This window comes from Lolium perenne, chromosome 2, assembly GCF_019359855.2.
Source record: "Lolium perenne isolate Kyuss_39 chromosome 2, Kyuss_2.0, whole genome shotgun sequence".
NCBI lineage: Eukaryota > Viridiplantae > Streptophyta > Magnoliopsida > Poales > Poaceae > Lolium > Lolium perenne.
Window position 1 is genome coordinate 101,384,634 of NC_067245.2, and position 22,408 is coordinate 101,407,041.

The window sequence follows — 22,408 nt, forward strand, 5'->3', positions numbered from 1 at the left end:
ATTTATCGAAAGACATGGACCGGTGGCATATGATTGAGACACCTCACCAATAGGGTGAAGAACTCATCGCATAATCTGGTCCTACTTTTATTCTATTGTGTCCCTTCTCAACTGTTGTCATGTTAGATTATGCGGTCACTTGTGGTTGTCGTTTTCTCATGTGCAAGTTGGTCGCCTAAACTGAACAGATTATGCAATAGAAATTGTTTACTTAAGGATGATCAGCTATATAAGCGCGGAATTCACGATCATCAAGATTCAAAGAAGAAGGAAAGACGTGACGTGTAGACCAACATCTTTCTAGCCTCTTGGATGTATGACCTGGGCCGCGACATTTATTTTAAGATGGTTGACAATTTTCACGGGTACATTTTGTAATTCAAGGTGAAGAAGGATGTACCAAAGCAAGCTTCTCTAGTTGGATGGCGGAGGTTTTACCTCTGGACCCTTTAATTCCCCATTGTCTAGTTGAAGAACGTCAAGCGTTTGAAATTTTTATGTAACTTTCCTATGATGTAACATGCGCTAGATATGTATTTGTACAACTATGATATGAAAAATTCAGGATAGAAGATTAGTTCAATGACAAATGTATACATAAACAAATCGAATATGAAAGTGCATTAAGGACAAAGATATTTGCATGATCACAGAATAATTGTAATCGGTTGTTTAATCCCATGTGAACATGCGATAACAATTTTTGTTTTTGTTGTTGTGCCTTGAATCCCTTGATACAATGAAAGAATCAAATAAAAAACTTTGTCTCAAAAAACGGAAAATCGGAAGTGAACCTTGTAACGTGTTTAACGAAGTATTTATTTGGTACACGAAGTTGCTTAATGACATACCTTGACTGAGCCTGTGTAGTTGATGGGCATATCCAAATTGGAGAATGACATATAATTGCTTTAAAAAGATCGGAGAATCAACCAACCAATCAAGATAGGGACATGATCTTGAAGTTTCATGTATCTGAGCTATGAATCCACAAAGATCTATTTGGTAATTTGAAGAATAAAATCACAATAACCCTACTAATTAAGGTGGATGAGTTATGATATGTTTCAGGTTTAATAATTGTATATTTGTGTCTACTTTGTCAAAATATTTTCTAATACCAGTTTCTCCTAGAATTATACAATATTGACATGTGGCAATTTCTGTTTTCATAAATATATGTTCTAAATGTTCATCCCAACATCGTTATATGAGCAATTAAATGAAGCCACCATTCAGTAAGACAAGCACTACAGGAAACACACGGCAAAGCCCCAATTCCACCCGGCAAACTGTTTACCGTGAACATGACCATATGACAAATCCTACCGGCAAAGCACCTTCCGTAAACGGAGATTTTCCTAGATCATTCCGGCGAGGCTCATGGCAAAGGTTTGCCAAGAGTGAAGCTTAAGTTGGCAGCAAATAAAAGGTGGAAGACGGACGAGGGACGACGTGGCATCCCTTATGGGTGGAACCCACCACATAGGTTTGCAGTGAGCCTATGTAAAAATCATCGGAAAAAAACTGAATGTAGGCAGTCCTTTGCCATAAACTCTTCCTATGTTGTAGAAAAATTGTTTGATCCATTGTCCTGAGGGTAGCCTGGCTATCGGCAAAGCTCTTCTATGGAACCCGTTGTCAGCCCTTTGCCACGAAATTTGGTGACGCTCATAGAAAATTACACAAACCTTTGCTTTCAGGAATTACGCTGCTGTCGATAGAGGTCACATTCTTTGATGTGAGTCATTTTTAGTCGCTCGGCACAAATATCTCATGCCAATAGCACCAAAAACGGTAGATATTGTAGGCTAGCGACCATAGTGACTCTGGGCAGAGATTTTATTAGGTGGGTGTGGGTGGGGTGGGTGGGGGTGCGGAGTGGGGGCGGTAAAAACCAAAACTGCTGAAAAGAGATGGCGGGGAAATGTAGGGACGAAAAAAGTTTGGGACCGTAGTGTCAGCAGTGTCTGTGTGCCTATTTTATTCTATCACCAAGGAACATAGTTTGGTGTGAGCCGCTCATAATCTCACGGCAAAGCTAGATAGTGGGCTCCGGTGGCAAAAAAAATTTGGTGTACCTTTTTGCCGAAGGTAGCATGGTTTCGATTTTGTTTGATGCGGCGGGATAGTACACCTGTCTTCCATCTTTTGGGAATTTTGCCGTGTGTTTTGCTTTTCTGTGTGTCTTTTCACAATTCGCCAGACATTTATCTTTTGCCGACAGGGTTTTGGCGGTCTATATGTAAAGAGTGCTTTGCCATGTGTCCAAGGGATTGATCCCGGCAAAAGCAAAGGGCACACGGCAGATTACCTGTCTTTTGTAGGGCCGTTGCCAAATCTGAATCTCCAAAGGATATGCAAATTTGTTATAATTTTCATATTACCTATAGCATAAGCACTTTACACCACTCTAGATAGATATATATGTAGCACAATTTGACTTTGCTGGGAGCTGCGTACATAACCAGATGGGATGCATCACTACCACAATGACACTGGCATAGCCTTAAGCGGTGTTACCATGTTTAAAGATGTGCCAAACCTGTCCCTAATATCCACATCGCATGGCCGCATTCCTTCGGGCAGCCTCCACTCGAATGCATGTAGCAAAGACGCGAGGATCAACATCACAGATCTCGTCGCCATTGGCATCCCAGGGCACGCCCTTCTCCCTGCTCCAAACGGGATGAAGTCGAACCTGTCCATGCCCCGGAAATCCGTGTCCACCTTAATGAACCTTTCCGGCACAAATTCCTCTGGATTCGTCCAGGTCGCCGGGTCGCGCATGATGGCCCATAGGTTAATGATCACCATGGCGCCCTTCGGCACAGAGAAACCCCCGACCTCCGCGCCTTCTGCCATGGCCTTGCGCGGCATCAGTAGTGGGCTTGGCGGGTGATGGCGCATAGTCTCCATAACCACAGTGTGGAGGTAGGGCAGGCTGCTGATGTCAGATTCATCGGGGTGCTGCTTTGAACCGAGGACTAGCTGCAGCTCGGAGCGGACTTTCGACATGATCGCAGGTTGTCGTAGTAGCTCAGCCATCGTCCATTCCACCGTTAGAGAGTTGGTATCTGTCCCTGCCACAAAGAGATCCTGGCCACACGAAATATTTCATATTAATTCATATTTGTGTCGGTGTCGAGAGATTTCAATAAGATCAGTTTTCCCTATATGTGTGTTGGTGTGATTGGAACTTCTATCTACGACTACTATTCTAGCACCCAGCTGTGCCATGTGTTTATTAAATTATTCCTTTGAATAATTCAACTTTTAGTAAGACAATTTCTTGAGATCTTCTTAGTCAGCTCTGTATTCTTATCCTCTAGTGCGGCTTCAATGAGAAGTCAAAGCCTCATAACCATTTTGGGGGTCGTCTTTTATAGGGAAACATGGCCTGGTTGTTTCTGATTGAGATACCTTATCAATTGGATGAATAGCTCTACATCTATTCTTATTTTTTGGTCCCTTCTCAGGTGAAGTCCTTACTCAGGAAGTCAGGATAAATTAATTAGTACCTGTGAATCTTGGTCGACTCGCAAAGAGCAAATTATGAAATAGCAAATCTTTAGTTGAGGATGATAAGGTTCAGAGTTACTCCACTTTTTTTCTGAGTACTAAGGGTTAATATGCAGGGACCGATCGTACATACCAAAAGAAAGGACTTGATTGTCTGAATGCTGAGCTGATCCGTGGAGTGGAGCTGCAGCAGCACATCTAGGAAATCCTCCTTCATTTCGCCTCCAGCGTTGAGACGACGTTTGATTATCGGGTCAAAGAAGTCGAAGAACCTGGTGATACGCTTGGCGGTCCGCCTCCGCCGGCCCTGCAAGTCCAGCGAGGCTAGCACCGGGAAGAGGTCCGACAGGTTGGGCTTGGTGAGCTCTTCAAGGATGTCCCTGATCATCGTCTCCAGCTCCTGCACCTGGCCGACGTCCGAGGTCAGGTCGGCCACGTCCTGGGAGAGCAGCACGTTGGACACGAGGTTGGGCATCCCGGACCGCACGACGCGGCCGACGTGCATGGCCTCGCCGGCGCGGCCGCGGAGGAAGCCGACCAGCTCCCTCACCTTGGCCTCCCGCACGGCCCGCGTGGCCTCGAGGCCGTGCGGGGAGAAGAGGTGGGTGGTGGAGAGGGCGCGGAGGCGCCTCCATAGCGGGCTGGTGGACGGCAGCCAGATGAAGGAGTGCTCGTGGTTGCCGAGCGCGCGCGCGGCGTCGGTGACGGAAGGCGCCGACAGTATCTGGTCGTGCCTCTGCAGGACGTCGCGGGCGCACGCGGCGGAGGAGGCGACGACGCAGGTGGTGGCGCCGAGCTTCAAGGAGAAGACGGGGCCGTGTAATCCGGCGAGCCTTGCCAGTGCGTGGTGCAGCTCGCCTTGGAGGTGGAAGATGTTGCCGAGGAGAGGGATGGGTGTCGGTCCCGGCGGCAGCCGCGAGTTGGTCGAGCTACCCTGCGATCTGTCTTGGCCTGAATAGCAGACCTTGTAGAAGACGAAAGTGGCGACTGAGATGCAGAGAAGCCATGGTATGGTACTTGAAGCTTCCATTTCCGATTCCTATGATCTGCGATGGGTGTAGTGATCTTATGTAGTCGCGCGACTGTGATGACCATTAACCATTGGCAATGAGCATTAGAGGAAGGTCACATGCACATAATTTATTTTATCACCGACGGATTTTTAAACTGTTTCGTTTGCGTCCGTGATGACTACCGTCTAAGACTTATTCTGCATGCTATGAGGAGTTGACGAGGATCGCACGGGACATGCCTCTAGCTTCACGGGAGACGGGATGCAGAAAATAAATTCATGCTGAGGATTCGACACCAAAGCTTGTGTCACGATTGACTTGACTAGATAAGTAGATAAGGGCATCTCCAACACGGTGACCAAACGAACGAGGACGTTTGCTACCGCGCGATCGAAAGATACATGTGTATTAAAGCCCAGCGGCCTGATGAATAGTGATCGGGTTGCGGCTCAAATATGCGTCTCGGATAAGTCTCGGCAGACGCTGCACGGTCGCACCCAATGTTCGCTCGCTTCTCCCACATGCCCGCCAGGCCACGACCTATGTCGATACGTCTTCTCAGGCACATTAGGTATCGCTTCGGCTGTTCGGCAGTCTACGCTACGTTAGTGGCGATGCCTCACCTGCCGAGCTGCGTCGCCCACCTCTGCCAATGAAGTTATGGCGATGCCACGTGTGCCACGTCCCACGGCTGCCTCTGGCATATCTAAAGAGGGGTGCACGCTCGGCTGCCTCATCATGTCCTCCACACAAACCCTAGTTGCTAGAACCTCCACCGTAGTGCCGCCACCAACCCCCTCACACCCCCACAAACCCGCCAGGGAATCCATGCCCGGTACAGCTAGCCGATGAGGCGGTCAAGGCCATGGCAGGGGCCGTCGTGCTGGAGCAGCATTACCCCGCGGCTCGTTGTCTTCGCAGGAGGCGAGCTAGCTCCTTCGAGTTCATCCTCCGCATTGATGAGGACCCCCTCGTCATCAAGCGGCTACCGGACAAGTTCGCCGAGTTCGTCGACGACGCCCAGTCGGCCGAGTTGCAGATGCGAGAAGCTAGATGCGGCTTTTGCCGGTGACCTATTGGGGTCTTGTTCGATTGGCAGGGCAAGATGTACCTGCACACAGGGTGGGACAAGTTCCCAGCACCCACAACTTCGAGGTCGGCTGCCTGCTCACCTTCCTCTACGAAGGCGACGACGAGATGATCGTCAAGGTATTCGACAAGACATCCTGCCGCAGCCACTACAATACAGACGAGTCCGGTGAGGACACCGACACCTAGTGGTGTTCAAGTGTTATTTGTTTGCAGCGAAGATGGTCACGGCTAATTGAAACCACAAGTATAGGTTTCTGGATGTTCTTCCTGCACATCTAAGAACATAGGCACACATAACCCACCTGGATTTTCTAGTTTGAACGACAGGGTGTCTGAGAGTGTTTTTTCTTGACAGCGAAAGCACAAAACCCGCAAGGCCAACAGTAGTTAGATTTTCTTTATTTTGCAATATTTTAACCATATTCCAAACTATGTAGTAGTAGTTTGTGTAATATTTCTATCTATAGTTAAATGAAAAAAGAAACAATATTTAAAATATTTATACATTGGCTCGCTAGGGACACCCTATGCGCAAACGAGCGTGCAGTAAAAAATAACAATTTTCGTGTCCACGGTCTAACACAAACGAATACATGTGAGTATTTTAAGCGTTCAGCATGCGTGGTTTCGTTGAAGATGCTCTAATTTAGTACTGTAAAAAGAGCACCATGGACAGCCGGCTGCTAGTTCACTCCATGAGTGTATATATCGTTCATCCTTCTTTATTTTCACTTGGATGTTAATACGCTATGGAGATTGACCTAACAACTAAACAAATTGGTGAGTGACCGCATACCATCGCTTCTCTCTCTCTGACACAATAGCGGTATTCACACAACGACTGAAGGTTGACATAAAGGTTTGAACTCTTTTATGTTTTTTTTTTAACAGGGTAGGCCTCAGAGGGCCTCTCGAAGCTTCATTTATCAGCAGTCGAGCAACACATTACAAAGAGGGCTAACAGAAAGTAAAAAATTACAACGAAGCCCGAACTTTTTTGCATAAAGGACCCTAGATAAAAACTGGAAAAAACAATTGGGTCTTGCTCCTTCTCCACCTTGCCGGAGCTCCTCGGCACAGCCAACCGAGACGTCGCCGGGGACTATACCACTTGGGACGAGACGGCGAGAGCAAGCTATGCTGGAGCTGAAGGGCCTCCTTGCCTGGAGGTTGTGCAGCGCCAACGTCCGCCGGTCGGGGTGAACCGAAGCCAACGAGCGTGGTGGGAGTGGTCGCCTACCGACCATCTGTGACGACAGCGAGCAACGGGCTGTCGTGGATGAACTCCTGGGAGTAGCTTCATAACTCCCCTTGAGCATATTCGTCGCCCAACAGAGGGAAAAAACTCCATACCTTGACTGCATGCCACACATATGCAAGATAAAGGCCTTTTATTGATGGAGGAACCAGCAGCTCGAAATCCCATCGCCTCCGGCTCCGACCACCGGAGCGCCACGATGAGGAAGGAAACTACCAGCCAGCGCCAGATCCTGGCCAGCAGATCTAGCAGCCACCTCCCGACATCAAGCCAAAAACAAGCATACCGCCGAAACACACAAGATCTACAACTACTATGTACATCCCTAATTCCGGCGCCTCTCCTAGCCCATCTCCGGCCGGCTACTCCAGCGAGGAGGACGTCAGATTGGCCCGGTCGCCGTCGGTGGACTCTCAACGATGCGGGGGGAAAGAGACTTCGAGAGTAGGGGGAAAAGAGACTTCCTCCCTATTTACCTTTTTGGAAATTCTTCTAGCAATCAAGCGATTCTTATTTGCCTCCCTCTTTTATGTGAATAGTCCACATACTTTACAAATATAGTGCATCGAATGCTTCTTTGGGCCACGTCAGCAAAATTATAGGTTGAACCAATACAAGGTTTGTTGAGATCGCAACTTCATCTCCAAGGTAAACTATACACAAAAACAATCTGTAAATCATGTAGAGCAACTAAGTTCTTAATGAGAACATCCCCGCTGATACCATTCAATTTAAATCATCAAGATGCATCCCCGCGATACTGTTAAATCGATATGCCAGCTAATCTCTTGACGGTATAAATTGAATTTCCAATAATTTATGTGTGGCATATTCTTTCGTGAAGTGATAGTCGATCTCAAGGTATCTTGTTCTCACATGAAACATACAAAGATAGATCACACCTGAAATTCTCATGCCATTAAACCATAGCCGTGCGCCTATTAACCCCAATTAATCACCTGTAACAAGTTCTTCACAACCCATATTACTTCACCAGTTTTATTGAACAGTGATTTATGTTCTGTTTTCAATAGTGCTACGTAGGTTCATTACGTGTATTCATAATATCAGGTTAGACCTGTTGAACCTAACTTGTCTTCTGTTTCTGTGAAGTCAAGCTAAGTGCAACGCGTTATAGTGATTGATGTGCCTACTCACTCTATCTATAGCCCTTTCTTTTGCTTTGAAATGATCAACCTTGATCTAGAAAAGAAGAAGAAAAAGAACCGTTATGATTTAGTGGAAAAGTTGTATCTGAGAGATCAAATGATTTATTTCGATGGCTCTCTTTCCATCAGTTTGGACTTTTGGTTCAATTAGCTAGTGCAGTAATCTTTAATGGTATCAGAGTCAAGAGGTCTCAAGTTCAAGACTCTGCTCACTCAGTTTTAAAAATAAAAGAAAAAGAATTCTACGGCCCGCACCGAACCCACGCTAAAGACTAAAGTAGCCTAGACGTGAGGGGGAGTGTTGAATATAAATACACTGCCTAGTCTCTTTTCATCAATTCTAACTTTTGGTTCAATTGGCTAGTGTAGTAATCTTTCAAGACCAAATAAAAATTTACCAACCCCAAAAAGGTAATTTTATTTAGAATACTTTTAGGGAGATTTTTAGCTCACAATTTATCAATCCCCTATTATTTATCAATGGTAAATGCGAAAAATTATCGACCAAAAAAGGAAATCTTATTTTTAATATTGTGCGAATATTTTTAGCTCATAATTTAACAAATCGTTCACCCATTATTTATCAACGGTAAATGTGAAAAGTTATCGACCTGACAAAGGAAATATTATTTAGAATATTTTGGGAACATTTTTAGCTCACAATTTATCAAACCGTCCACATGGTAAATGCGAAAAGTTACCGATCCAAAAAAAAAAAGCTAATTTTATTTGAAATATTTTGTCGACTTTTTTAGCTCACAAGTTATCAACTCTTTGTTAATTATCAACAGTAAATGTGAAAAGTTATCAACTCTAATTTTATTTAGAATATTTTGGGGACTTTTTTAGCTCAGAATTCATCAACCCTCATCCTTTTATTTATCAACGGAAAATGTGAAAGGTTATCGACCCCAAAAGAAAATTTCATTTAGAATATTTTGGTGATTATTTTTGGCTCGGTAGATCCGAAAACCTAATTTTATTTAAAGTATTTTGGCGCCCTTTTTAGCTAACAAGTTACCAACCCTAAGCCCTTTATTTAACAATGGTAAATGTGCAAAGTTACCGATCCAATTCTATGTAGAATATTTTGCGAACTTTTTCAGCTCACAATTTATCAACCCTCTTCTTGTTATACATCAACGGTAAATGTGAAAAGTCACTGATCCAAAAGGCTAATTTTATTAACACTATTTAGCTGCATTTTTAGCTCACAAGTTATCATCCCTCTGTTCGTTGTTTATTCATAGTAAATATGAAAAGTTACGGACCGTGAAAGTTAATTTCATTTGTTATTATCTAACATATCATAAATACACGAGGTTAGATTGTAAAAATAATAACGCTATAGCTGAAAGTAGTAGTAGTTCATTTATGTTGCAAGTGATTTTTCCCACCCATTATTTTCCCCCTAAAAACCAGTCGTAAATAAAAAGAAATTATAAAGTTGGTCTAAAGAAATATGAATTAGCATACGAAATAACAAATAAAGGGAATTGTTAGAAGGGAATAGAAAATAGTTAGCCTAAATAATAAGAATTTTAGCACCAAAGTTTTAAAAAACGAAAAATGGTAAATGACAAAAGGGAATAGCTAGTGTAAATCGTACAATGGTGCAAGTGCTGTAAAGCTGTGACGTGATGCGTGCAAGGGAAAAAGAGCAAGGAATGGGCAGCCCAGGAGCAAGGTATGGCCAGCCCATGTCGTCATGTTTCGTCGTTGCTGCGTGAGAAAGAAAAGTCAGCGTACAAAGTACAGCTCACGTCGCGAAAAAAAGAAGAAAAGCGAGATTAGCTTAGCTGAAGCGATTAGCGGGAAACGATCTGTGCGGGCGCTGCGCGCGGAAAGAGCGCGCGGTCGACTGCCAGGAGGGTTTCCGCCTAGTATCTACACATCAGAATCATCTTTTAAAAATCTGGGAATGCTCTTTAGTTCATAAACCAAATCTGTTAAGAGGAACGGAACATGGCATTGCCCAAATCAAGCTCAACGGACAACATATAAATAAGCAAAGTAAACAAAACACATGTCATAAATCACTCTGCCATGTAAAGGAAAACTAGATGACACCTAGCTTTGCTCAGTGCTAGCTGGTAAGTAAGAAACCATGCACATCTCATAAATCCCACATTTTTCAGGCGACAACACATGCTCGCTAACATGCAGGATATCAGACAGATCACGCCCCTTTGTCAAGGGGCATACAGCTTTGACAGGGTGGGCGATCATTCCCGCGGTTGCCTGTACTCGATCATCTCCGGGCAGTAGCGCCTGGACAACACCTCAACCTGCTCGATGAAAGGCTTCTCCCTGTGGCCGCCAATGCCACGGACTATCTGGTTCCATCTTTGGCGGCAGACTTCACCAGATCTGAGCAGAGGGAAACACCCCAGTTTATTATAACCAAAAGGAAAGATAGTAACACAATTCGTTTCTTTTGGAATACACAACACAGAACAAAGAAAGTAACAAGTGCTAGTGTATGTCAGGATTACCGACGGGATTTACTGAACTATGTACATGATCCAACCGCACACTATCCCTAGCTATTATTGTCCATTTACCTAACTATTATTGTATCTCAATAAACAAAGCCAATAGCTCTGTTAGCAAACTCTTCAAATGTTAAGGGTAAAGACGTTGGCTTTTGCTTCATATCCTTCAAAGCAAATATTAGTTACTCCAACAACAAGGCCATCTTAGTTTGATCATAATGCATTCGAATGTTTGGGACTCTTGAAGTCAACATGAACTTGATTGACTCGGTAAAAATAAAATTCGGTAAGATCACCATACTACTGTGTGATTAGGAACATGGTGAAGTTGAAGGCTGTGAGCTAAATTAGCAGCAACACTCACCTGTGATCGAGAAGGCTGTCCCAATCGACATCTTCGACACAAACAGCATCATCCTTCTGGAGCCTGTTTTATTTTGTTAAGAAATTAGCACATGGAGTATACGCTGTTTTCATGACAAGACACTTAAACATATGTGAAAAAAATCAAACATATCCTTTTCAATACACTATAACTTCAACTGCAATGCAAATCAATAGCAATGAGCAACTCGACAATTAATAAGAGTGTATGATGGCCTCTAAAAGTTCTCCTATCAAAATCATGTTTTGTGCATATACAGATTCCAACCAACTCTCCTAGGCTACTAGCACGTCAAGAGAGAAGTAAAAGACTTGTGTTCTGTTGTGTTGAAGCTTATGTGCAAATTAGGTGAAAATATGAAACTGTGTAAGATGGATACAGTATATTATGCTACCTGGCAAGACCTCAGGGGGGGATAGAAATCTTCCCCAATCAAGGACAACTCCACAATTCTCAATGCAAAAACAAGCCAGAACAAGTCAACTCGAAATTCCAATAATGGCATAACTTCCTTTTGCGGGAGACATAGATGACCACAACTGGGTGCTCAGATGACTACCTAAACATTAGACCCGCAGGCTTACAGCAACATTGACTCAATCCTACTGTTTATTGTTGTAAATGAGCCAGAGATGATCTCTTTTAGTTCAAGAAATAAAACAGAAAAAGTCATCACACTTTGATAACTAAGGGTGCGTTTGGTTCGTGCACATCAAGCCCTGCCAATATTGGAACGCCAATAATTCTGCCACCCTGGGGATGCCAAAATTTTGGCAACGATTTGTGAAGGAAACACTACAAGGGACATAGGCAGCCAAATAAATGGAAACAAACCAAACAAGTGGCACATCAATCAGCATGACCAATATTTTGCTATGGTGAGTTGGGAACACAAATCAAACAGATCCTAAGAGCCTCTACAGTCCAGAATTTTCCATGGAATGTTAGTTTACAACCAAACAAAGCCTACAATGGAAGTTAAACCTGGTGCAAGCTACCAAAAATAGAGGGGAAAATTATTGGATTTCAATCTGTCCTCATTACGTCGTGAGTTGTGACCCTGTAGGCCTGTACAACAGAAACAGAGACGGCTTGACCAAGCAAAAAAGCAACATAAACATGACCATGGAACATATGCATTACACTGAAGTCCCTAATTCTAAAGTTCACGCCTTCATGGTACTATGTAGACCAGAGCACTATTAGCATCAACCATGCGTCCATAACTTTGGGAATTAGTGAAGAAATAAGTTTATGGACCGGAACTTGCGTACGCTACAGCCTACTCTTATTAACAACTGTTTTTTTGTAACTCAGATACAAATAAGATGCAGTGTCAATGGTGAAAAAACAATTGCCATAAGAGTGTACAAACTTACGCTTCCACCATTAGATAATCATCAACATCTGCCCAGATTCCTTTCCTAACCATCGGAGATGCTAATGTATTGTACCTGAAAGTGCACCGGAAATTAGTGGTGCCAACATATAACTTCCATGCAAGAGTAACCGTGTATATGCATAATTGCATATAGACACACACAGGATGGGAAACAATAGCGTGCACTAAACAATGCAATGTACAAATCGTTTACTACAGATTGAGTGAGAAAACAAAGCTGTAGTAGCAAACAGAAGTACTAACCACTTCATGCAGCAATTCTTGTGATTACGGGTGGTTAATTTATCACTGATTTCCTCCCAGGAAATGTTATCCCTAAGCTGTCACGGACAATAAGTAAACCAACTCATCAGATTCAATCATGATTTATGTCATTCAGCAATATGAACTGCTAGAAACATGGAAGCTAGAACCGAGTATAAAATAAACACAGTTCAGACCAATAAAACTGGACTTAAATACACAATACCAACAACAGTGGTAAATTACAAACCTTCCGATTATCGGGATCTTTTATTTGATGAGCTTTTATACGCAAGTCAAGGTTCACCATATCGAATAGCTTTTGATGCTCATCCTGTGTCCAATGTCCTGAAGAAATACCAGTCAAAGAAGGCACTTATCTCGTGGACGAACTTTCCATATGTTTAACTGACACTCAACAACTTAAAACTGGAAAATAATCATCTACAAAAAGTTTATGACTGTGGAGCCGTATTAGCACCCAACTTACAATGGTGAACTATTTTTTCAGTAATTTCAATATTAGCACTAAGCAAATATGTGAGGTTTGTTGCTGTTGCATATTCCATGCCTGCACCAAATATTAACTAGTAGTATGCAGAGTTGGGCTCAGCTACTGCTCATGGTTTTAAAGGCGTCGCCTAGGCGTCGCCTTAGGGACGCCTAGGCGTCCAAGCGCTCCCCCTCCGCCTTAGAAAAACGCCCGCCTTAGGCGCCTAGGCGTCCAAAGCGTCCGCCTAGGCGTCGCCTAAGCGTCAGAGCGCCCCCCCTTCGCCTTAGGACGCCTTGGCGCCTTTAAAACCATGCTACTGCTATAATTATACTTCAACATGACCAATACCCGAGTGTGACAGAATGACAGTGAGAAAAAACATACCCGGAAAATAATAAAAAATACTATGCAAAAGAGTTATCCACTGTGAGAAAATAAACATGTGCATCTTTAAGCTAAACATGTGCATATTTGCTAAACATGTGCTGAAATAATTAAAGTTTGAAACAGAAAAATTAGGTATAATATGATAGAATTTGGTAGCAACCGGCACCTTTTTTCAAGTTCTCAGATTTTATTCTTCTCCAAGTATCTTTTACATGGATATTACACTTCCCAAGTTCACGTGCCAATGTCTTCCACTCCGTGCCATTATTTTGGACAAACCTGCATCATAATGAAGTGATCTAATCTTAATTACATGAAGCAACAGCAAGGCATACTGGAACTTTTCTCAATAAAAAATATCAAAAAGTATGCTACATGTAAGAGAGATGTATTGATGAACTTCACAAGGTACAACAAAGTCTAAATCATAGTATCCAACTCGCAGCAGGGCAAACAGCAATCTCCACCGCACTATCTCATTCATGATCCACCATGATCTGATATGGGCTGGTGCAAAATTTAATTTGTGGGGAGTGGAAGGCAATCCCATATCGTTGCTTGATAACAGGGGTGCATTCTGATGGTGATGATGCCATGAGAGATTTACACCAGCCACCACCCTCACCAATACAACTAACCTTTGTCATCATCAGATCTCGCTTCAATGTCTAACAGATCAGGACACCGTTGGCCCTGTTGATCAAGCATATCTTCATTCCCCTTCGTCTGGAACTAGAAGAGAGGGCTGTCATCTAAGAAGATTAGGGACAGTTGCTTGAAGGAAGTGGGTGTGGGATGGTGAGCCAAAGTAGATAGATCGAGACAGTGGTGGCAGCAATAAGAAGCCCAAGCAGTGACATGGAAAAATTGCATTAGCTACTGAAGCAGCAGAGCCAGGCTGGCAAAACAAACCTGTACCTTCCTTTTCAATTTTTCAACTCCTAAATACTCACATTTATATCAGTTGCAAAGGAAAACTAATGCATGCAAATCAACTTCTATACACCAGAATTATCGGGTTTGTGAACTGTCTGACAGGAGAACCCTATTTTATCATATCAGGAACCACGAACTATGTATCAAGTAACTTTTCTATGAGATCGGCAAACTATGCATATTAAACATAAGACAACACGCACCAAAGATACATAAATATAAGTTCACGCAATTAACTATTTTCTTGATTATTTATGGTTTGCTACAGATAAGCACTAGCTAAAGTCAGTTAGCTAATATATTAGTGGCACTTGCGGGTTGTTCTATCCAACTTTGGTGGCACACATAACCACCAAGCAAATGGTATAAACACCAGGAAGGGACGACGTCAATGGACAACCGTCACCAATTGACATCTTTAATAGGAGTGAAGACATTAATCTATTTCAAAACACAATGGACAAAAATATGATTACATTTTAATAGTAAAGACAATGGAGTAAATAAGGTAATGCAGATAATAAATATAATTTTATTTCAGCAAAAAGAAAGTATGGTACCGCCGAATATGCTCTTTTTCTTCTTGTGTCCATTTACGTTGATCACTCCTACTGAGTAATACACGTGCCCGGCTGTATATGGCTTGGTGAGGTCTATGGGGTAAACATTTCCCTGCAAAGAATGTGCATCAATGATTAACAATGATAAGTTTCTGCTATCCAGGCCAGGCTAAGAGATGAAATTTGGATTGCTTGGAAATTCAAAGTGAAATGGTGAGTCTCAAGAAAGACTGTTCATACAGGTTAGATGCTTAACTGACGTTATTACACAAAGTCAAGCGAATATGAGGAGAAAACATTGACGAGCTTAGCTCCAGATATTTTCGTCTTACCTATAACATCCCAACAACCCCTGAGCTCTTTGTGTTTACGAGAAGACTGAATCATCTCAAAGCCTTTCTCTCCCAATTGCTTCATCTAAAATAAGAAACACAGCAAAAAAATCAAATATGATGGGCATGGCATTTACAATCACGAGCGAGTTTAGTTGTAGATAAAAATGTAAATATCAATCGATAGAGGGTGGGAAGAGAGTGAAACAGAATATTAGTGCAACATTTGCGCAAAATTAAAATCAATTTAACTCCAAGATGAGGTCAATATAGACTTGTAGAAGCTAATTCTGTACACATTTGGACAAAATAAATTAAAATATACTCGATGATTGTTGGATCAAATTGAAAGAACACACAGTTGCAAATTGCAAACAATAATTTGAAGTTCAAGAAAAATTATCCATCTAAATGATAAAGTACTCTTGTCTTACACCATCATGTCAGGGGCATAGCTTCCATTCAATTTAAGTTTGTTCATTATGACACAAATTCAAAAAAAATTTAAAACACGAGATGAAACCTCTATAAAATCCCTTATAGCTTCCATGAGGGTGGCGTCTTCCTCTGGGCTAAACCTCTGTCCATGCACAAATTTAGATTCATCACTGCTCCCACCTTCTCCATTGTCGCCACCTCCGATGCCAAACACCTCCTCAGAATCAGCAAAGCTCACACGCCTACCCTTGTTCTTTAACTGAGCTGCCTTTTTATTTTTCTTTTTTCCTCCTTCGTTCCCCTCACCATCACCAGCTTCAGTTCTGAACACTTCCGTGGTATCAGCAAAGCTCACCCGCTTGCCCTTGTTCTTTGACTGAGCTGCCTTTACTTTCTCCTTTATTCCATCTCGCGTTCCCTCCTTGCTCTTCTTTTTCTTCCTATCATTCTTACCATCTACTTCAGCCTCCGCTCTCCCAGCAGATACATTCTCACTAAGTTCTGGACTGGATTTATCGCCTTCCTTTCCTCTCTCCTTGATCTCTCCATTCTCATCTCTGTTAGTATTTTTGGTTTGGCTGCTCTTTTCCAGCACAACTGGATGCTTCTTCTTTCTCTTCTTATCTTCATTTGCCACAACTTGATCGGCAGCAGTATTATTATCCTTGTGTTTGCTCTTCTTTGACTTGCTACATTGCTTCCCCTCAACCTCATCTCTTTCTACCACTGAATTTTCAACGGTAGTATCAAGTGTCTCCTTCTGACTGCTCTCTTCCAGCACAACTGGATGCTTCTTCTTTCTCTTCTGATCTTCTTTTACCACAACTTGATCGGCAGCAGAAGCATCACCAGCATCAGTATCCTTGTGTTTGCTCTTCTTTGACTTGCTAGATTTCTTTCCCTCAACCCCATCTCTTTCGACCACTGAATTGTCAACGGTACGATCAAGTGTCCGCTTCCGGCTGCTCTCTTCCCGCACAGCTGGATGGTCCTTCTTTCTCTTCTTATCTTCTTCTGGCACAACTCGATCACCAGCGGAATCCTCGCCAACATCGCTACGCTTGTGTTTGCTCTTCTTCGACTTGCTAGATTGCTTCCCCTCAACCTCGCATCTCTCTGCTGCCGAATCTTCAAAAGCAGTGTCAGATGTCTGCTCCTGCCCTTTGGTCTCAGCTTCTTTCCTCTTCCCCTCTTTCTTTTTCTTCTTGTCTTTCTTTACATTGTCTTTCCTCGTATCGCCATCGGCAAGCTCTAAACAGGGCTCTGCCTCCATCTTCTGCTTTTCAAAATGGGTACACGGAGTCAGAGTTTCGTTTTGCAGCACCATGGCATCAGAAATGAAAGTTCAAAAGTAACAACGGCAAAACTACAAAATTGTTCATTGGCGGAAAGAAGTCTATATGACCCCCACAAGTATCACGTTTGGGACACTACACCCCCCCAACTATGAACTAGCACATTCAACCCCCTCAACTATGCAAAACCGGGTAAAAGACCCCCTTGGCTGTTTTGGCTAGCGGTTTTGCACACAGGGCGCTGAGATAATGTGGTAACCTTTGATTTGTCGCCCTAGGCCCACTAGTTAGTGTAAGAACTCTTGTCTTTGTAAAAGGAATTATCCTGTCTCTGGCACCTCCCCGACGCTCCAAACTGCCGGGCACCCTTGCAATGGACCCACATCCCAACCGCTTCCATGGATGAGGAGAGACCCCGAGGCCATCGTAGAGTTCCGCACGGCTCCTGTGTGTCAATTCCTACAAAATACACAACGCCCGGGCTCACATTTGTTGTCGCTGATGCAAGCCATCCAAGAACTCTATGTGAGCCATTGATGGTTTGACGGCCAGATCCCTGATGTGTTGTTCTTGATAACCGTGGTTTGTGTTTTGATCCCCTGGCAATGATTATACTTTGCCAATGCTGAATTCCCATGTGCTGCAGCTTAGCTTGCTACATTGGCTTACTAGACGGATACAGTTCTGGATTCATCTCCTGAAGATAGCTCCCCTGTACTCCCGAGACCGCCGCTGCGTTTTGAGTTGATGCGCCACCACAGGGGCCCTCCCGATCAACGATGACGTGTCTAGGAGCTCCGGTGAGACGGTCTCTACTCCAAGCCACCGGAATAGATCTGAGGCGTCCGTAATCGCTGGCACCGACTTGCCATATCCGGCAGCGCCTGAAATCCACAAAAAATCTTCAATCTGATTTATTATCCTCAAAATTAGCTTCACAAATTTCGTTGTTAGCTCCCTGTAGCCCCAATCTAGACTTCGTTTACTCGATTTAATGTCTGGAACCGAGGTGAGCATTGCTGATCCAAAGTGCTGCTGCTGCTTGGGATAGGAAGCAATGCAAAGGGTGTGCAGGACAGGGGCACTGACCCACCCGTCGCTGCATGGGACATAGGACGCGGAAGTCGTTGCTGCTATAACGTGCGAGCGCTGCCGCTAGTCAGGACGGGAGAGATGCAGCCGATAGAGTTCGCCACGGCCACGACCTCCTCTCACCGTACCTGGTTTTGGCAGAGTTCCACAACACCAAAACCGGACTCCAAAACAGCTAATCAGGGGCTCAGGGGGTTAATTACCCGGTATTGTATAGTTGAGGGGGTTAAATGGTCCACTTTAAACCTGAGGGGGTGCTGCGTCCGAAATGTGATAGTTGTGGGGGTGATGTAGACTTCTTTCTTCATAGGCGTGCGTGACCACGTCCCCGCGTGACCACGTCCCCGCGAGCACAATCAGAAATTTACAGTTAACCCTAGGATCTTCCTCTGGGGAGCGAGAAATATGCATCCAGAAACTGTTGCTTAAATTTGATGGATGTTGCTAACGAACCAAACAATAAACTAAGAAATCATCCTTTGTTCTCCATTGGGGAAATATAATCGTAAACTGAGAGGTAGAGACACTCGCCGTGACAGTGCTGCTGCTTGCGACGTTGCTGGCGCCGTTGGCCGTCGCGGGCTCGGCGTGCGCGGCGGACGGGCGGCGTGACGTGGTACACGACGCGGCCGAGGTGAGTAGCCGGAAGGGAGGAGGGGGAGGCGGAGGCGGAAACTGGCGGACCGACGGGCGGCGCTGGCCGTATCGACTTGTTAGGGCTGGGTAGGTCTGTTATGTTCTCCGCCACGTTCGTGCTCAGTAAATGGGCCAAATATGGGCCTTGCAGTGGACTGGACCAGGATAACAGCAGCCCACTAGTAAAACTGTGAGGGTCGCTCGGTCTGCTGCCGCGGATGAACGTGGAGTCGTGGATTCTATTTCTACCGGCGTTGATTCCTTCTTCACTCGCAAACCTTGTGAACAAATGTTGTGTTGCGTAAAAAGAAATATAGGAACCTTGTAACGCAATTATTTGAGAACCTCATGACCTCTTATTTTGTACCACCTGAACAGAGTTTTCAAATTTTTGAACAGAAATAATATTTGCACAAAAGAAATTCTAGCCTTGGGAAGGTTTGCGAGTGAAGAAGGAATCAACGCCGGTAGAAATAGAATCCACGACTCCACGTTCATCCGCGGCAGCAGACCGAGCGATCCTCACAGTTTTACTAGTGGGCTGCTGTTATCCTGGTTCAGTCCACTGCAAGGCCCATATTTGACCCATTTACTGAGCACGAACGTGGCGGAGAACATAACAGACCTACCCAGCCCTAACAAGTCGATACGGCCAGCGCCGCCCGTCGATCCGCCAGTTTCCGCCTCCGCCTTCCCCTCCTCCCTTCCGGCTACTCACCTCGGCCGCGTCGTGTACCACATCACGCCGCCCGTCCGCCGCGCACGCCGAGCCCGCGACGGCCGACGGCGCCAGCAACGTCGCAAGCAGCAGCACTGTCACGGCGAGTGTCTCTACCTCCCAGTTTACGATTATATTTCCCCAATGGAGAACAAAGGATGATTTCTTAGTTTATTGTTTGGTTCGTTAGCAACATCCATCAAATTTAAGCAACAGTTTCTGGATGCATATTTCTCGCTTCCCAGAGGAAGATCCTAGGGTTCACTGTAAATTTCTGATTGTGCTCGCGGGGACGTGGTCACGCACGCCTATGAACAATTTTGTAGTTTTGTCGTTGTTACTTTGAACTTTCATTTCTGTTGCCATGGTGCTGCAAAACGAGACTCTGACTCCGTGCACCCATTTTGAAAAGCAGAAGCGGGCTACGGTTTGCAAGGACCGTGCGGAAACTTCTGGCTTGATGGAGGCAGAGCCCTGTTCAGAGCTTGCTGGTGGCGATATGAGGAAAGACAAGGTAAAGAAAGACAAGAAGAAAAACAACATGCAAACATTTCTTGGAGCAATCTTTGCAGCTTATAGATTTTGAATTTTTGATACAATAAGAACTGATTTTCTAAGCATAGTGCAAACTGGGAGCTAACTGAAAAACTACAATTTGTCTCTACATAGCAGCCATGGTAGATATACTAATCCCCATCCTGCAAATGTTGTGCCTAGTGCCAATAGCCATTTCCACTAACACACAACCGTGAATGAAAAATAGTGATGTAGGCTTTTAAGTTTATTTTGCTACTTTCAAGGAATACATGTGTGACTGACTGATGAGTAATGAAACTGTAACTCACATTGTGAGGACCAATAATGGTGCCAGTCCATGACCGCATGTATATGTCATCTGCACCATCCATTCCATAGCTTACTGTTCCATCTCCAATACCCTTCTCCCCACGCTCAAGCTCTTCTAGCAACCTGAAGTTCCGAGGAACTGCAGGCATGATAAAAATATTAGTCACCTCAATAAAGAGCAAAAATTACTTGACCAAATATGTAAGGTCAGTTCATTTTCCCAAGTTGGAGTAAAAACATATCAAAAAACCAGCAGCAATCCTTGTGTGCGGTACAAATTCAGGAAAAAAAGTTATTTTAGTCAGGGCAGATACAAATTTACTGTCGACATATGAAACAGAAGCTCCCATAGCAAAATTAACCTTACAGAAATTTGATGCACTGATTCAGCGCAGCCCAATTGGTAATCAGATTTATGATACACATACAGTATGTACACAATTGCTATTAACGCGGTAGGCAATCTCACCACCTACCATACAGTAAGGAAGCCAACCTTACCACCTTACGTGCGCTAGTGTGACAATGCCATACACACATGATCTTACAACCAGAAATGTAAACAAGCACAGAAGATACATAGATCCATCATGAAGAATTGATAAAATTTCAAAGAAAATGGCCTCAGACTGTTAGGACAGCCAAACAGCAAGCAGAAAGAAACAAGAAGGGATTTGAAAAAAAGAAAAATAGCTTAGCCCATCAGGCTCATCTAAGTGTGCATGCCTCACGGAAAGAGCAGTAAGGCCTTACACAGCCATCAGCAAGCATGGACAGCAGCAACAGCACACAAGTCCCTCCCTGACAATACCCTCCTACATCCCCGTTGCCAGCTTCACCTCTTCCTCCTCATTGCTAGCATTGCCTCTCCCTCCTCACCACCAGAGAGGTGCAGAGGACCTGACCTGGATATGGATGGAGCAAAGGAGAGGCGTAGCGTAACAGAGTAGAGGAGAGGAGGTGGCCAGCGGCTGGTGGAGTGCCAAAGCAGATGGAGATGGGTGTGATGGCCAGCGGTGGCCTCACCTATAATGCCTGCTTCAGCTCTAGATTAATAATCCACATAAATGATTGTTTATCCATAATCTCCTTTTCTTAAGATGTTACATAACACAAACCTCATTCTAAGTAAACTCTAATATCTGACTGTATAAGAGAACAATTGCTCAATTAGTGCCAAAGCAAAACCACCTATACATAATTTACACATCATTCTGAATGATCTACAAAAATACCAAAATCCTTCTTCTGAAGTAGAAGAATATACAGGGCACGGAGACATACAATTTTCCGCGCACTGCCGCACTCTGTGTCTACAGACAACTAGGCAAGCCATGGTTAGTGACGATCGTGGTCTCCCTTATAATTTACGAATTCAAATCCCGTGCTGCCAATAACCCCTCACCCCCTACTTATTATTAGATTAGACAATATACTCCAATTGAGCTATCAGCATGCCAAGACCTCACAATGGCCGAAACTCGAAAGCCTCTCTTGTTAGCACATACTACACAGTTCGACCTCTTCAGAATAACAACGCTAATTGGTGAAGCAGAAAATAGCAAATCCAACACTACAACACAGTCTTGTCATGTGATGCCATCATCAACCACATCAACAGGACGGCCGCCCATCATACAAGCGGGCCATGCAATCAATCAGATCGCCAAGCAAACATATCAGGCGATCCCTTGAACAGGGAGATCTATACGGTATCCAACCGCGAGCCTAGCAACGATCGCCTCATAAATAAATAGTCCACGCGTCGGCGTCGTCTGGTCGAAACCGCATCAGATCGCGAACGACCGGATCGGGCCTCAGCGCGAGGCGAGACCAGATCGCGCACGATCGAGGAAGAAAACACAGAGCAGCGCGGGAATTTAGCGTGGGAAATCGCTCACCGACGACGCTCGATCCGGCGCCGGAGCTGCCCAGCGTCATCGCCGATCGGCCGGGGCGGCGGGCTGGCGGGTGGTGGGAGGATGCGATCGAGGGAGGGGAGTCCGATGGCGCTGGGGGATTTGAGGAATCGCGTGCGGGAGAGGGGAAAGGGGAGGTCTGCGGCGGCTCAACGCGAACGAGATTCTCCCGTGTCC

The 22,408-nt window shown here is 44.4% G+C and overlaps 2 protein-coding genes across 3 annotated transcripts; both read right to left on the reverse strand.

Moving 5' to 3' along the window:
- Positions 1-2,357: 2,357 nt before the first annotated feature.
- On the reverse strand, positions 2,358-4,604 carry LOC127322172 (cytochrome P450 76M5). Its single transcript, XM_051351124.2, has 2 exons — positions 3,656-4,604; positions 2,358-3,099 (listed from the first exon to the last, which is right to left on the reverse strand). Exons 1-2 carry the CDS (start codon positions 4,550-4,552, stop codon positions 2,485-2,487), a joined length of 1,512 nt encoding a protein of 503 aa, XP_051207084.1. The 5' UTR covers positions 4,553-4,604; the 3' UTR covers positions 2,358-2,484.
- Positions 4,605-10,034: 5,430 nt separating this feature from the next.
- LOC127322178 (uncharacterized) lies at positions 10,035-22,408 on the reverse strand. 2 transcript variants are annotated; one of them, XM_051351132.1, is made up of 11 exons: positions 22,214-22,408; positions 20,312-20,451; positions 15,811-17,001; positions 15,288-15,372; positions 14,956-15,067; positions 13,626-13,738; positions 12,830-12,927; positions 12,580-12,656; positions 12,314-12,388; positions 10,914-10,976; positions 10,035-10,424 (listed from the first exon to the last, which is right to left on the reverse strand). In XM_051351132.1, the coding sequence occupies exons 1-11, from the start codon at positions 22,251-22,253 to the stop codon at positions 10,280-10,282; spliced, it is 2,139 nt and encodes a 712-aa protein (XP_051207092.1). In that variant the 5' UTR covers positions 22,254-22,408; the 3' UTR covers positions 10,035-10,279. The 2 variants fall into 2 exon arrangements, with proteins under 2 accessions (XP_051207092.1, XP_051207093.1); XM_051351133.1 differs by lacking the exons at positions 20,312-20,451; positions 22,214-22,408 and adding an exon at positions 17,280-17,904.